At 42.3% G+C, this 15742-nt stretch overlaps 2 protein-coding genes across 2 annotated transcripts; one reads left to right on the top strand and one right to left on the bottom strand.

Annotated features, from left to right (window-relative positions):
* The first annotated feature begins 254 nt into the window (after positions 1 to 254).
* On the top strand, positions 255 to 13471 carry plekhg6 (pleckstrin homology domain containing, family G (with RhoGef domain) member 6). Its single transcript, XM_053433036.1, has 15 exons — positions 255 to 401; positions 2780 to 2992; positions 3504 to 3648; positions 3909 to 4046; positions 4647 to 4742; positions 4864 to 4914; positions 5153 to 5302; positions 5583 to 5693; positions 6509 to 6658; positions 6747 to 6881; positions 6979 to 7098; positions 7209 to 7341; positions 7436 to 7551; positions 8173 to 9632; positions 10699 to 13471. The coding sequence occupies exons 1-15, from the start codon at positions 382 to 384 to the stop codon at positions 10877 to 10879; spliced, it is 3219 nt and encodes a 1072-aa protein (XP_053289011.1). The 5' UTR covers positions 255 to 381; the 3' UTR covers positions 10880 to 13471.
* Positions 10928 to 14223, bottom strand: LOC128449744 (lymphocyte activation gene 3 protein). Its single transcript, XM_053433037.1, has 8 exons — positions 14079 to 14223; positions 13867 to 13987; positions 13554 to 13774; positions 12843 to 13109; positions 12405 to 12722; positions 12043 to 12300; positions 11825 to 11946; positions 10928 to 11506 (listed from the first exon to the last, which is right to left on the bottom strand). The coding sequence occupies exons 1-8, from the start codon at positions 14128 to 14130 to the stop codon at positions 11405 to 11407; spliced, it is 1461 nt and encodes a 486-aa protein (XP_053289012.1). The 5' UTR covers positions 14131 to 14223; the 3' UTR covers positions 10928 to 11404.
* Positions 14224 to 15742: the final 1519 nt, after the last annotated feature.

The raw sequence follows: 15742 nt of genomic DNA, 5'->3' as shown, positions 1-15742 counted from the left end.
TGCCCATACTTTCATATCAATGCGTTTTCTTACTCTTATGTTATAAGCAGATTTTTTTTTTTCCTTTACAAAAACAATATGTCCTCCTGTTTGCTCAAGGGGTGGTCAATAACCCTGATGTACATGAAACAACAACAGGACACCCTCGTCAAAAGGGACCAGTCACCGCGTCTGCACTTTCAACTGCGACACATTCACCAGCCCTGAGCTCTGATTTGTTGGCCTCAGAATCCAGTTGTTCTTGTCGGGCCAGTTGCAGAGGGAAGGGGTGCAGGTGAAAGCCGCAGTGGGAGGGACCCGTCCAGGTAAAGAGAAAGAGAGAGAGAGAGAGAGAGAGGGGGAGAGGGCGAACAGAAACCAAAGATGACTGTGTGAAATAAAATGGATCCAAACAAGCCCAGGTAGGGTCTGTGTTTTTACCTGATATGGAGTGAATGTGGTTTGTGTGAGCCAGTCGGGGGGGAATGTGAGTCTTCACTGTTGTGAGTCACTGTCTTGTTCAAGCTTCATTGTGGATCTGTGGACTCTGCTGTTGCATTTGATTTGTTGTTATGCGGAGGCTGTAAAACTCCCTGTCACTATTGAGCATTTGTTCATCTGTAAATGGGCTTAAGTGTTCCAAAGCAGGTATAATTGTGTTTCTTCGTTGTGTTACTGTGGGATACAAACAGACAGATTGCAAACCGGAACGTCACCTCGATGAAAGCATTTGCGTCAGAGCTTTGATCTCTGACATAGTTGTACGAGGTGCAGAGTTCCTCGCTGCAGTGTGTGGACTCACGAGCGTCTTTGCTTTGAGATTAACTTCTCAAACTGTGTCAATATGATCATGAACGTCAGAGCAGTGATCCCACGCTGCACTTGTGTAGCATCAGACCCTGCTGATGTGTCAGCTTTGACCCGAGCAGTGTGGATGTGGCTTTTTTCTCCACTGGCCTCAGCAGCAAATTGAGAAATATTTTCACTGTGATACAGAAGCTTCCTGAGAATAGAGACGCATTTTTCCTCTGTAACCTAAATCTGTAAGATGTGTTGTCAGGTTCGTGGGAACTAACAGACTCACATTTGTCCTGGAGAAACACTGAGGCATGCAGAGCTGTGTAACTGGAGCTGCAGCCATGTGAAACTATCAGTGTCTGTGTCAATGTTATCGTCTGAGAGATGCAACATGGACAGTCTGGTTACCTGGGTCACACCTGGTATCTACTGGGTTTATGTGATGGTCCAAAGAGGCCCTGAGGCAAATATTAGCTGCAAATTACTGCTTAAAACTTCCTTTGGTTTACCTCTTACTAAAACATTAAATTATTAATAATTATTTAAAGAAATCCTTGTCTAGACTTGCCTGTGTTCTCTTGCTTCTTCAAGAGAATTTACTTTTTAGGGTATATCACATTCCATGTGTTTGTTACCATCCTGCTTGTTTGATGTCTCTAACATTTATTGTAAAGTTCCTCCCAACTTTGTGCTACATATGAATTATTTTACGCTTGGTTTTGCTCATTTTTATTCTGAACCAGTGGTTCTAAGGTTTTGGGGTTAGTCTCCTCCTCTGCTGGGAGATGTTCAAAGATTAGACAGCTGTTTATTCAGAACCCAGATATCTATAGAAAGAGCAAGACGATATATAAAATAGTATAAGAGTTACTGGATGATTGAAGGAGTGGCACGGTTGTTCAGTGGGTCTCACAGTAAGAAGATGCCCGGTTCGAATCTGTTCACATGTTCTACTTGTGTGTTCCTGTTTCCCTTCCACAGTCCAAAGACAGGCAGACTGGGGTTGGGTTGTAGACTCTAAATGTAAATGGTTGTTTGTCTCTACATGTTGACCATGTGATGCGATGGCGACCTGTACAGGGTGTGCAGATAGGCCCCTGTCATCTGGAGTTGACTCGAGTCCCCCTGCAGCTCTCACAGTTCCCTTGGATATCAAATGGTTTTGATGACTGGAACTCCTCAGGCCCCTTGTGATGACGAATACTTGTGCACTTATAAATTTGGACAGGATGCCAATAAGTCATCACCACTTCCACATTCTAAAGAAAATAAAGATGTCAAGTTCAGATTGTTTCATAACAATAACACTGACCAGTCTCCTCAGGTGCTGAGTGACCCAGTGGTACGCAGAGAAGATTTATGGAAAATTTAAGCCTCTCCTAAAGCCTCGCTTGAGCATCTTTTCAATTTGAGAAACCGATCATCCACAAAACTCAAACTGGTCACATACTAGGATGTTAAACCTGAAGTTGTTTTTAAAAAGTGATTAGTCATGTTGTCATGAATCTGCTCTGATACTTACCACTGAGTTTTATGGTCTTCTTATTTTATTCCCTAGTATGTTAATACTTTTTTAAGCCCATCAATAGTGAGAGGTGTTGCAAACTAGCTTTGGATAGAAATTCTGCGAATGTGTGACATCGGTTTATTAGTTGCTTTACAAATTATTTAACATAAAGAATAAATAAAACAGCAGAAACGATGGTTGGCCTATGGTTGACACATGCAGCTTGTGAACCGTGAACTTGGCTTTAATTTGAAAGGTCAAAAGAATTGTGATCCAGTGTCTTTAACAACTGGAACCCAGATCTTTATTGTTTGTTTACCTAAGATTTAGTCTTGGAAAGAGTTTCAGTAAACCCATCAAATGATAACAAAGTGCTCAATCTCCCTCCACTCTCTTCCACTCTCCACGTAAAGCCTTTTGAAACACCCTCTGCACCTCTTGGTCCTCACACACCTTCCTTTGGCAATGAATAACCCCCTGTGTGCTTATCTTCAGCTTTTCCTCAAAATCCCTGCACTCAACCAACAGCGGGGGAAATGAGTCACAGATGGAAGACGGCTCGGTGCTTTGGAGGGACGGTGTGGACGGGGAGAGGCCCAGGGACGGAGAGGGCCGAGAGACGGACGTCGTTGATGGGACGACAGCAGCTGCAGAGATAAACCTTCGCCACAGGGGGTCAGCAGACAAACACAAGTTCAATTCTCTGAGCTACCAGGCAAGTGTCACAGGGCAGATATGACATTTACAGTGATGGAGTTCAAACATGCACATTTATTCAAGTACAGGTTTGAGGGGGTTAGTTTTCATATTTCCATTTATTCATATTTCATTATGAAACATTAAAATATAAACTGCTGATGTAGGATTATTTCTACCTTTTAATAGATTTATCAAATATTGTCATTATTCTCATAAGTTTTTTTGTCTTTATTTCCAGATTAACTTTTAAACATTACAACAAAAAACTGCTTTTGTGATGTAACTGATCTAATGGGACTGGATTACTCACAGAAATGAATTTATAAGATTGAGGTTTCTGCAGCTACAGCTCAACACGTCATGAGCTGGAATGGCTGTCAGTTGAGGTGTACACACATGATCGTCTAGTTCCCATGGTAAAAATATTATCGAAAAAAGGAAGTGCAGTGATTCATTTGTTGTACAACATAGTTCCTCTGAAAACATGGAGGGCATCTCTTGAAATGTGCAAATGTTTGACTTCCCAGAGGCGGACCAAGCAGAAGGTTGTGACCAACTTTGCAACACTGAGTAAAGGCACGTCTGCAGCAGCCAGGCCCCGAGCGGCACTGAGACAGGTCCTGTTCAACCAGGGAGGGGCCTCTGACAAGAACCCAGTGTCTGAGGTATTATGCTGTCTCCTGCTCGTTACACTACATGCTGACATGCATGGAAACAGATACAGACTTGCTCTAACCTGGTCCGCCCACTCAAATAACTGCAGCTATCTGTTCTGCTTCACTGGCATTTTTTTTTTTTTTTATGAAACGACAAACCACAATTATTCATAACAACTGTTGAGCATCACTTCTAAGTTATTAGTGATTCATTATCACATCAGATTTTCCTCTTTATCCCCCCTCTCTGTTTTCTCTGTGTCTCTCAGGAGCGAGGTCAGCTGGATGTGTTGAAACAGGAGCTGGAGGCCTACCCTGTGCCAGTCAGTCTGAGGTGGCAATGGAAGGAGGAGAGTCAAGGAACCACACTGGAGAAGAACTGGACGGATATAGTTCACTCTCATTCAGTACGGGCATTTTCTTTTTGTCAATAATTTATTTTAAAAGGCCAAAACAAGCACTTAACACTGAATTTATTTTGATAACAAGTATTACCTTACAACTTAAAGCCTGATCATGTTAATTCCTTCGTGCCATTGACCTCCACTGTTCCAAACCTGTTAAAAACACATCACTGCTGACTGACTGACAGACATGTTCCTTTGTTTATTCTGAGTAGAAACTAGATTCACCATCCTGATTCTCACTAGGCCTTAAAGTCCACATCCAAAAGAAGTCCCCAAAATGCACTATTTACCTCACTTACTGTTTATATTATTATTTTCTAATGATTATTCCGAATATCTGAAATATATAGACATAGATTTATGTCTTTAGGAATTCTAAATGAATGCAACACACATGTTGACAAAGTGAGAGATGAACTGACACCTTGTTCTTTTAATGGAACTTGATCACTATAGTAGTTTATCGTCACTTTCTTTAAATCTTCTTCTGCTGTTACTGTAAAATTCACACGCAGCGTTTACATCTCCTGGAAGCGTCTCTAACTTTTGTCTCCTTGTCCTCCTCTTCCCTCCTGCTCATCTCCTCATGTTCATGCTCAGACCATGTCGAAGATGCAGAGACACCAGCAGGAGGCGCTGTGGGAGTTTGTCCACACTGAACTCACCTACATCAACAAGCTCATTATCATCAAAGCTGTAAGATGTCCCCTTGAATCACTTCATTTGAATGCCAGATCCATTCTTACGTGTGTCAGAGATGATGAGGGGTTTTCCGCAGGATGTTTTCTTTTAACAGAGCTGTGTTCACCTCTCACAGTTGGTCGTTGCAGCGCTTGTCAACCTGCATCAGAGAGGATTTCTCCAGGAGGTCAGTCACTGAAAACACACAAACAACCCACAGGCCCATTTTCAACTGTTCTGCATTGACACACTTTTACTGCCACAATGAGAACATCCGCTCGAGCTGATACAGAAATACAACAAGGGCAGACGGAAAATGTGGCACGACACGTTTCCACTGAGAAGGTGGAAAATATCTCAAAGCAGGGTGGTTTGGCTTTAACACAAGGGTTTTTTAAACATGTTTTGTCTCCCTCCTGTGACAGGTGCACCCTCAGCTGCTCTTCTCCAACCTCCCCTCCATCATCAGTGCACACCAGCTCTTCTGGCAGGAGGTGATTTATCCCATGTTACAGGAAGTTCGCCGGACAGGGCAGCCCTTTGACCCCATGAGGTTAGAGGCTGGTTGTCTGCAGGTAAGAGCTCATTGTCTGCAAGATGTAATCCACACATATTCATGAGTGTTCAAAGGAAACAACTAAGTATCTATGCACACGTAACCTTAAATAACACAAAGCCCTGAGCAGCTCCAAGCTGTTTATTGGGGAGAATTGCACATAGGTGTAGATTGAGTATTTTCTGTTACTACTAAGTGATGACAGTTAAACTGATCTTTAAGTGAGGAAATTGGTAACAGTTTGAAGTGCAGGCCTTTTACTTATAATTTGTATTTTCTGCATTTCTTCTGGTCGTCAGTTCCCTGAGCGTTTCTCCTCCTATCAGCATTACTGCTGGGAGGAGGAAAACAACCTGGAGTTCACACGCAGGCAGATGGAGGGCAACCCGCATTTCCTCACGTATGTTCAGGTACAGTGAGGCAGCGTCAACATACAACACCAACATGTCTTTTAACTGAGGATAAAGGTTCACAAGAATACACTGAGTTCATTGTAATGCCCAACTATTCTTGGAGCCCCCTGTGTGGTTTGTGATGTTTTCACAACCTTGTGGGTGATTTGTCATCGTGGCCACATACTGACAACCACTTGTCACAATAATATAAAAGATTTCTGTCACAGACCTTTTGTTGCAGAAAACCATCATTTGAAATGTTTTATGCAAAAATCTTCACAAACAATTATTGTATCTGACAATGCTTTCAACACTGCCTTGTGGGTCAAACTAGGTAACATTAGTATACAGTTTGTTTGTGCTCATCTCTTCCATTTCATGCCCTGACACTTGTCACCCTGAGTGGGAGGTGATATGTTTTTGTTTAACAGCTAAGGACACATTATACAAGGAGGTGCTATCGGTGGGCGCTGAAGCGTCTGGACGTCAGAGTTATTTGAAACAAAAACATCTCACTTACCTTCTGGTGGTTGTGGTATTGGTGTATGGGGTTTTAGGTGTCGAAGCTGAGAGATATCAGACTGATCTGTCACCCGCCAGTACACTTGAGGAGAATGGAAGATGTTTTTTCAGATGTAATTTTCCACTGAATCAAGAAGCGCAAACAAAAAGTATTTTTAAACCTTGAAAAGAAAAAACAAAAAAATCCGCAGGACCAGATACCCATTAATCTACTGCATGAGGCTGTTTGGCACTGTTTTAAATTCAGTGCAGATGTTTTCGGTTCTGTTATATCAACCATTCCTTGTGTTTTTGGTTCCGTCTCCCAGTGGGTGGAGACTCATCCTCAGTGTGAGCGGATGCGGCTTGGGGACATGCAGGCCAAGCCCCACCAGAGGATCACAAAGTACCCCCTGCTGCTGAAAGCCGTGCTCAGAAACACCCAGGACCCTCATGTGCAGCACACGCTCAGAGGCATGGTGAGGATCTGACACGAGTAAACCATGTAACCTGTTGGTTCTTCTGCAGAGCGACAAAAGTCCTGCTAACTGTCCATCCTCTTTTCAGCTGTCCAGTGTGAACAGCTTCCTGGAAAGTATCAATGACCACCTGAAGCTCAAAGATGAGGAGCTCGCTCTCTCCATCTCTGCTCAGCGGGTGGAGGGATATGAGGTGGAGGGAATAAGTGAAGAAATAGACAAGGTATTATATCACATTCTTGATTTGTGTGTTTGTGCGTGTCATCCACCCTTACTTGGTGAATACTATGATGAATTCCCATGACGCTTTTCCTTGACAGAATGTCAGAGAGATCTGCCGGTTTGACCTAACCTGCCCGGTCAGAGGAGTCGGTCCTGGAGTTGTACGCAGGCTGCTGCTGGAGGAGAACTTGAAGATTCGCGACAGAAAAGACAACAAGGTGAGCCGAGCCCATGGACTCACTGTTGAACGTTTAAATCTGTCTCTTCAGATCCTCCTTTTCATCCCTTTTCTACTTGCTTGTGTTTCCTTGGACATGGCATCATGCAGCTGGAGGTGGTGGCTCTACTTTTCTCAGATGTGCTTCTAATGACCAAAGTCCAGAAGAAAGGAGAGCGGCTGAAGGTGGTTCGGCCTCCTCTGGCCCTGGACAGAACTTCCTGCATAGCACTGAGAGACGGCTGTGAGTATAATTCTCCAGAATGACACTGAGCCAGGTGAATTCCAGTTCGATATCTGTCATAAATCCCTTTTTATAATTTCTCTTCTTCTCTCAGGCTCATTTGTTCTTGTGGAGGTTGGGGAACTTCAGAGCACCATGAATGTCTACATCTTTACAGCCAGCACCTCAGAGAGCTGCTCAACGTGGGTCTCCACCGTCAACCAGGCCAAGGTAAAGACGGACATTTCTGATCAAAGTTTTAGTGAGGACAGTAGTCTCAGTCGGGTCTTTGTCACATTAAGCAACACCAGCAGTGTAGCTTTAGAGAGTGCAGTGTGTGTGGTTGTGTCTTTTGGAAAAGTTGGTTCACAAGAGGAAATGTTGGCAAGTGTTGCCATTAAATTTGGATGTTTCCCGGAAACTCAAGTTTTCATGAACTTTTTCCAGGTGGCGATCAAGATGCTATGATTTAACTTTTTGGAAGATGTCATGTCGTTCATCTTTATATAAAGTCTATGTGTTGGTTGGATAAATTAGATCACATATGTCATACTTTGAATGATTTGTTAAGACTTACGTGACACTCTGACTTTTTATGTAATTGTATTGTATGTATTTAGCACCAAGTATCTAGCATTAAGCATGCTAACTGGCTAAATGGCTTAGCACAGCAAATGATTTAACAGTACGTTAGCATTTTCGGGTTAGGGTTAGTATCATTTAGCTCAAAGGTCTGTTAGCCTCAGAGCGGCTCACATGACTGTAGCTTCTGTAGCCTTGTTATATGAAACCGTATTACAAATAACACACTCATTGCTGAATGCTTTAAGGTTTTCTGTGTTACTTTATCAGGGAACACTGGAAAACCTGAGAATGATGGAGAACAACAGACAAATGGAAAACTGGAAAAAACAATTGGAGACAAAACCTATCAAAGACTCCACGATGGATAATATGGTGACAAGAGAACAACATTTTGTGGATCAACTTAATGAGGAAACGATCGTCCCGCAGTCGATAAATGGGATGTTGGCGTCTAAAGAAGCGGAAGGAGTGCATCCGTATCAACCTGCAGATGACGTTAACGCTAACAACACCGGATTAACTTTTTGGGGATCCCAGGTCAGCGACAGTAATCATATAGATGAGCAACAAACAATCAAAGAGTCTGAATGGATAGAAATGGGGGTGATAGGCGATCAAGATGGGAACCCCACAAAGGAAGAAGAGAAAATGGCCGAGACTCAGATGACAAAGGAGCGAAGGGTTCCCTTTAACCAAAGACCACAGTCTACCCCAAATCTGGATCTTTTCACTCATAGAGCTGCCGAAGATTCATTAAGACCACACAATCTCTTAATAGGTGGATTACCAGATGTTGACTACCCAACAAATGAACATAGCACTTTATCATATTCTTACCAGCCGAACACGTCCAGGGAAAGGCCTGGGCTTCAAAGACTAGTGGGAGATAGAGGGATATCGACAGGGAGGGATTTCCTGTCTGTGAACCAGGACGCGAGAAAGTCCAGCAACAGCCAGTCTGAAGACATCGAGACATCTCCAGAGGTTAAGGGGTTCCCAAAAAATTTGAGGTCACCCGTGTTACGGAGGAGGAGGCCACTCAGCACCAATCAGGCACCCACCACTCGGATGTCCAAGGAGTTCTCCCAGGGCTCAGGAGAGACTTGGACAGCCTCTTCTTCCAACTCTGATTCCGACTACAGCCTAAACAGCAAGAGAAACTCTGTTCCTTCTGACAAAAGCTCAAATTCCCACAGGGTGCTCAAGCTGGGCTCCCTGAAGCCCAACCAAGGCATGTTTGGGCACATGAATGATCGAGCCTCTCCAGATCCCGAAACATGGTCTGAGCCTGAGCCTGAACTGAACTTGCACAGCAAAAGGCCCAAAATGAAAACCCAAAGGAGCGCTTCCATCCCTAACATTGTCATCGAAGGGGGGCATGGACTTTCTCTGCACCCCACTAACCGTTTCACTTTACCCCAACAACAAGATGTACCTCTTCCCATCCCAGGGCATTACCCTAACGGACACCCTTCTCCTCTGGATGGCCTTCTGGAAAGAGCCAAAGAGAGAAGGAGCGGGCGAAATATGAAAATGGCCCAATTGAGGTCAAGATATCCTCCTACCTCCCCCTCGCTTTCCACCAGATCTTCCCCATCACCCAGCAATAGAGACAGAGACACAGAGTGGGAGGAGGAGGTGGAGCTGATGAGACACCGAGCCCTCACTGTGAGTAAAGGATGGAAAGAGCAGCTGGTGGACGGAGATGAAGACGATAACAGGAACAGGTTAGTATGACAAAAAGTACTGTTACTAATTATGTGTAAATTATGTGTTCAGTAAATGTAAAAAAAAATTGGATGGAGACTAAGTCCACTGCTATAGTAAATAAACAAAAACAAAAACAAATACCACATTTCCCAGAAGACATTAGTGGCCAATCAAGCCACTAATAATGACGAAAATATTGACAAACAAGTGATGGTTATAAGAAATATCTGAAACAAGAAGAAAATTTAAAACTCTATAAATATACTTGCATCGTCAAAGACAACACGTAAATATAATTCATAAAAAAAGACTGAATAGGACTGAAATAATCATCATAATTAATTTGACCAATCTAGTTACTTCAGCAGTCTCAGGCTTTGTGCCTCACAACACTAGCATATCTGGATTATCAAGGCTCGAGTAGAACAGCAAAAACTCTGAATGCCACATTTTTGCTTGTAGATACAGTCATAACATCACATTTTCAAATGTGTAACGGTTTCCACTTTAGAAAAATGTTTGGCCTCCAATCTTTGCCCCTGGAATTAGTTTTCACTGAGGAGTAGGTTGATCATAGAGAGACTGTTCTGTGACAAAGGAAACAAAAAATGTCCCCAATGTATTTTTCATGTTTTTAACCTAAATATTTTATATTTTATATCATAAAAAAAATGTCTCCCTTTGCTGACATAATTTTTTAATGTTTTTGAATGTGAAGTACTTTAGCTGTTTATTTCATTAATCTTTTTCTGTATCTTAACTAAAAACGTTCAAGTACAGTAGTTATTCCACAATTTATATTACTTATTAGGTTATTTGATTAGCCTCTAAATTAAATAATCGGAATATTCTATGATTTAGTGTTCTTTGGTGTATTGTGTTATTTTATACTTTTTGGCACAATGGAAATTCCTCTCTTCATTTAGTCCATGCACTTATGATAATGACATTTAAATTTGTTATCCATCTTGATGTGTCTATAAGGAGAAGCAGTGGTGGACTCGTACAGTATTTATCAGTGGATAGAACTCGGGCATGTAAATGTTATAAATACTAAATAATGACTTCTCTCTTTTTCTTTAGCGTTGCCTTTTCAGAAGGCGTAAACGTGGACTGGCCCGGCTGGTGCTTTGACGATGACGAAGTCATGGTTCAAATACAACCTCGAGATGAAGGACTTCTGGAGGGCATCAGCCGATCTCTGGCCTTATTGCAGGTTCCTCACTTTTCAGAGCAAGAAGAAGGGGAGTGCAGTCAGGTGTAGGTCTAATACTGACCCACAGCCGCAAATCAATGAACCGGACGCATTCAATTAAATGAAAATCTCAAACATTTATAAAAAGAATTTAAACATTGTGGCTGGATGTCGCAGCTCAGCAGCATCTTCATTCTGAATGTATCATTTCTTTAATTTATGTATAATAATGTGATATTTTTACATACATAGTAGTACAAGTGTTTTTGTAAAATAATGAAACATTTTTTATAAATGACTATATTTAATTTATATCACCGACAATGCCCCTCTCTCATTGGAAAACTTTAGATTTTACACAATGTAAAGAATAAAACTGCACTTTATGTATAAAACATTCTCTTTTCAACATGTACTATACATGCAAACAAATACTCACATAGAACAATACAAAATATTTACATCTGAAACAGCATGGTAACGTAAAACATTTCATTTACACATTTATTCAAACAATGACAACAATTCTGCTACAACGACTGCTCATAAAGTATTTCAAAACCTGTGCAACACAATGTCTGTAGGGGACAGACTTTACGGTAACACTTTCACGCGGTACTTCTCTCTCTCCTCCCTCTCATTGGAGACGGTATGAATAATCGTCTCCATCGCAGGGTACTGAAAGATGCCTTGCTTCTGTGGAGCAGAGAAAAGAGGATGCAAACATATTAGACTAAGAAGCACAAAGTCGAATTAAAGATCTACGTATGGTTGCCTATTTAATTTATTTCAGTTCAATTTAGTCTTGTACTTATGTTTTACTCCTTATTTTCTGTATTTTCTGTATTACATAAAAAAATTAATGCAAATTCTTTTCCGGAATCTCACTCCAAAAATGAGGCTATAATCTCCTTTGTTAAATGATTGTAAGGAATTTGGAAACTATTAAGACAACAAGTCAATGTGAAAACAGGGTTAAATATGATTATTTTTGAATGAACCATGGATCTTTACCCTTCGGTGGTTCTTGTACAACTGAGCCAAAATCAGCAGCAGGGCGAGGAGGAAAACACTGAGCCCGACCACAGCAGTGGTGTTCTGTGAGTAACCTGACGATTTTGGTCCACTAAGACCACCTGTGAAGAAGAAAAAGACGGAAAAAAGTCAGAAAACGACACTTAAAACCTAAATCAAGTATATTAGCTGAACAAAATCAAGAGGAGAGAACTTACTCATCATTGGAACATGGTACGTTATGTTTCCTAAAGTGCCGTCTCTGCCTGAGAACCGACATGCCCATGTGCCCCAGCTCTCCTCTGACAACGGGCTGATACTCAGAGTCTTCCCCTTGTGGATGGACCCGAAGGCCTCGGTGCCATTGAGATCATAGGTCACACGAACCCATTCATGTTGAGTGACCTCGCTCGTGTCGGACACTTGGCAGGTCAGCGTCACGGAGCCCTTCTTCTTTGACGGGACGCTGCTGTCAACTGAGAGAGAAACACAAGACGATTAAATGAATTGTAGTCGGCAAAATAAAATATAGATTCAGGAGATGTATCTTAAAGCTTCAAATGAATCCAAGTAAACTTACTTTTGGCGACGACGAGCTGGATGTTTCGAGCGAGCCTTTCTCCCTCTATGGTCCCAGAGCATCTGTACTTGCCCTCATCCTTCAGGTCAACCTCTTTCAAACTGGCCGATTGGTCCCAGGGAAGCTGAGAGGACGGTGAGGACGGAGAAAACGAGGGAGCAACGCGGCTGGGAGCTCGTTTATTAAGAGACCCAGGCTGCAGTTTCTCCCAGAGTGGCGAAGAGGGGATCAACCCGGAGGAGAAGACACAGGGGAGTGTGACTGCAGATCCCACAGCAGCGTACACCTTGGTGTCGTCAAATGGTGGTTGGATGATTCCTTTAAATAGAGCAAAGAAGCACATTTCAGGAACATCTGAATTGATGAACGACGATGCACAGTTTAAACTTTTACAATCTTTGAATCGCCAAGGCATTTAGTTTTCCTCCTGCATCTCACCTGTCACTGTCAGAGGTGCTGAAGCCCGCCCTTCTTTGCCCCCGTAGCCCACCACACAGGTCCAGTTCCCCGACAGCCTCGGGGATGCCTTTTCCTTCACGATGCTTTTGAACTTGTCTCCCGGTGAGGTGACTCTCGTCTGACGTGAAAATCGACTGTCGTTCAACATCCACTGCACAGCAGCAGCAGACCCGTCAAACCCAGGAGTCACCTGACAAGTGAATGAAACGTCCTTCCCCGACATGGGAGCCGATGGAGAGATGGACACTGTGGTGGACACAGGCAAGGACGAGATTAAAGACATTTGTATAATCACATAACATCTTGTAAAGACATGAAAGTCCTCAGTTAAAAAATATATATATATTTCATTTTCTCGGAATGTGATGTGATGTGCTTTAAAAAACCGTCACTATCTGGTGGATTTACTAGTTTGTCTTGGCATGGCTTTCATAACAGATGCATCTTCTGCAATTATTTAGCCAATGCAAGGTTCTGGTGCATGAATACACAGTCATTCATCCCCTAAACATGCCAGATTTTTTTCCCATCAATATCAGAAACAAAGATGTTGAAAGATGTTCTATCTTGGCGGCTCAAAGAAAATAAACCTTCTTTCCTGACCTACACCACATCCTTCCATCAAGTTTTGGCGCAATCTTACAGACAAACGGCAGAGGTAAAAGTTCAGCGTTTCAACATGTCTAATACCTGTAATGATTCTGAGCATGACCACGGTTTCAACAGATAGGCCTCCCTGCTCCACCCTGCAGGAGTAAACTCCTCCATCCTCCTCCGTCACTCCGAGGATTTGCAGGCTGTAGTGGCCTCTTTCAAACTGAGTGTGGGGGCACCGTACGCGTTGGTTCCCATTCGGTGACCAGCTCGAGCCCCACATCTGCAACCCGCTCTTCTCCATTCTCCAGACAGTGCTGTGGTAACAGGTGTCACAACAGTAGAGTGTCATATGCGTGCAGACACATGGGAAGTGAAAGGAGAGTGAGATGTGAAAGGACAAATTTACCCTTTGCCTGCTTTGCTCCAGATGATGCGAGGAGAAACATTGGATGCCGGGCTGTATTGACAGGGTAGTACAGCCAGAGAACCCACTTCAGCAAACACCTCTGTCATATCACACTGAACTCCTGGGGAAGAAAAACACAAAATATATTTCAGAAAGTTTACACAAAATATGTTTGAGAGTTTCTTAGTGGTAAAAAGAAAACATAAAATTACCTGTCACAAGAAAAGTCATCAAAATAAAGATGAAACACTCCAACGACATCATTTTGCTGTTCAAATTAAGCTTCACTTGCTTGAATGTGTCTCTCTCTGCTCGATGGGCTTGTAATGTGTCTTCCTGAGTTATCTGATGAAGTGTATTTATATGAAGACGTGGGCGCTGATGGGGGCGGGGTGTTTTGGTCGTTCCCCTGCAGATCACGTGACTTCAGCTACAGGCCCGGGCTTTGATGCGGCCTGGAAACTATAAGACAGAGATGCAAACAGGGAGACCCACTTCCTCCCACGGATTCTCTCTGTTTCACTGAGTTTCCTTCTTCACAGCAAATACACTGTGTAACAGCTCATAACGTTATCTGATTTGCCAATACACCAGTCAAAGTGGGTCGAATGGGACCATGAACTGTGAGACTGGTCTGACCTTTCTTTTTTCCACAGTGGTCTTTGCACCAAATAAACAGGATCTACATTATAATGCTGCTCCACAAACTGTTTACCAATATGTCCTGTCTCATTCACGGAAGCTAGAGTTGTTGCTCTGAAACCGAGATACAAAACTGCAAACGCCAAAAACCGCCGGTATTCCTCCGTCACTGCCAGTCAAAGCTGTGCTGACGAAGTCACCTCACCGCTCTCATCAGCATCACCGGTACAGGAAAGAGGCCTATAAGCAGCACATTATCTTGTTCTAATGGATTTTCATGAGAGTGAATCATCTCCTCAATTCTCACGTCTTTGTTTTCATTGTCGTCAGTTCTTATAGCACAGCCACCACAGAAGAAACGGACCCACACCACCACTCAAACATCAGTTTATCTCATTTATTAGAGCATGTTCTTGATTAATTGTAAATACCTTAATACTTGTGGAAGCTAATCAAGTCCTGTCTCTTCACTCTATTAGAATGATGACCAGTAATGCATCTAATATACTGCAGACTTGTCTTCTGCCTGCTGTTATCTCAATATATGGTTTCATGATTTAATAATGTAATCTGTAATAAATTATTACAACACAATATCCCATATTGCACGCAAACACAAGAGTTAACTTCTACAACTACAACTCCTCCTGTGATCACACATAAGAGGACGAAACAGCAAAACACAGTTGTCATAATTTTAAAAGTCATAAGTTATAATACTACACAGTAACTACAAAATAAATCGATCTATCTATCTGTCTTTCCCTCCGTCCCTCCGTCCGTCCGCCCGTCCGTCCGACTGTCCATATATCAATCTATATATCTATCCATCTATCTATCTATCTATCTATCTATCTATCTATCTATCTATCTTTCTATCTATCTATCTATCTATCTATCTATCTATCTATCTATCTATCTATCTATCTATCTATATATCTATCTATCTATCTATCTATCTTTCTATCTATCTATCTATCTATCTATCTTTCTATATATCTATCTATATATCTATCCATCTATCCATCTACACTGAAAATGATCACACAGATGGAGGCAGCAACTGAGAGTGTGTGGGTGAAACCTCAGCTCATCTCATGCAGACATTTTCCTTGGTATCAGAGATGTGACTGATCGTGTGATGTAAATCATTACATCTCCTCCATCCTTCCATCAACCCCTCCTCCCCACTACTTTTCATATATTTACAGTAAAACTTGTTTCAGATATGTGG

The sequence above is a fragment of the Pleuronectes platessa genome, chromosome 10, assembly GCF_947347685.1.
Source record: "Pleuronectes platessa chromosome 10, fPlePla1.1, whole genome shotgun sequence".
Taxonomy (NCBI): Eukaryota; Metazoa; Chordata; class Actinopteri; order Pleuronectiformes; family Pleuronectidae; genus Pleuronectes; species Pleuronectes platessa.
The sequence above is the reverse complement of the archived record's forward strand: the minus strand, read 5'-3'. Positions and strand labels throughout refer to the sequence as shown.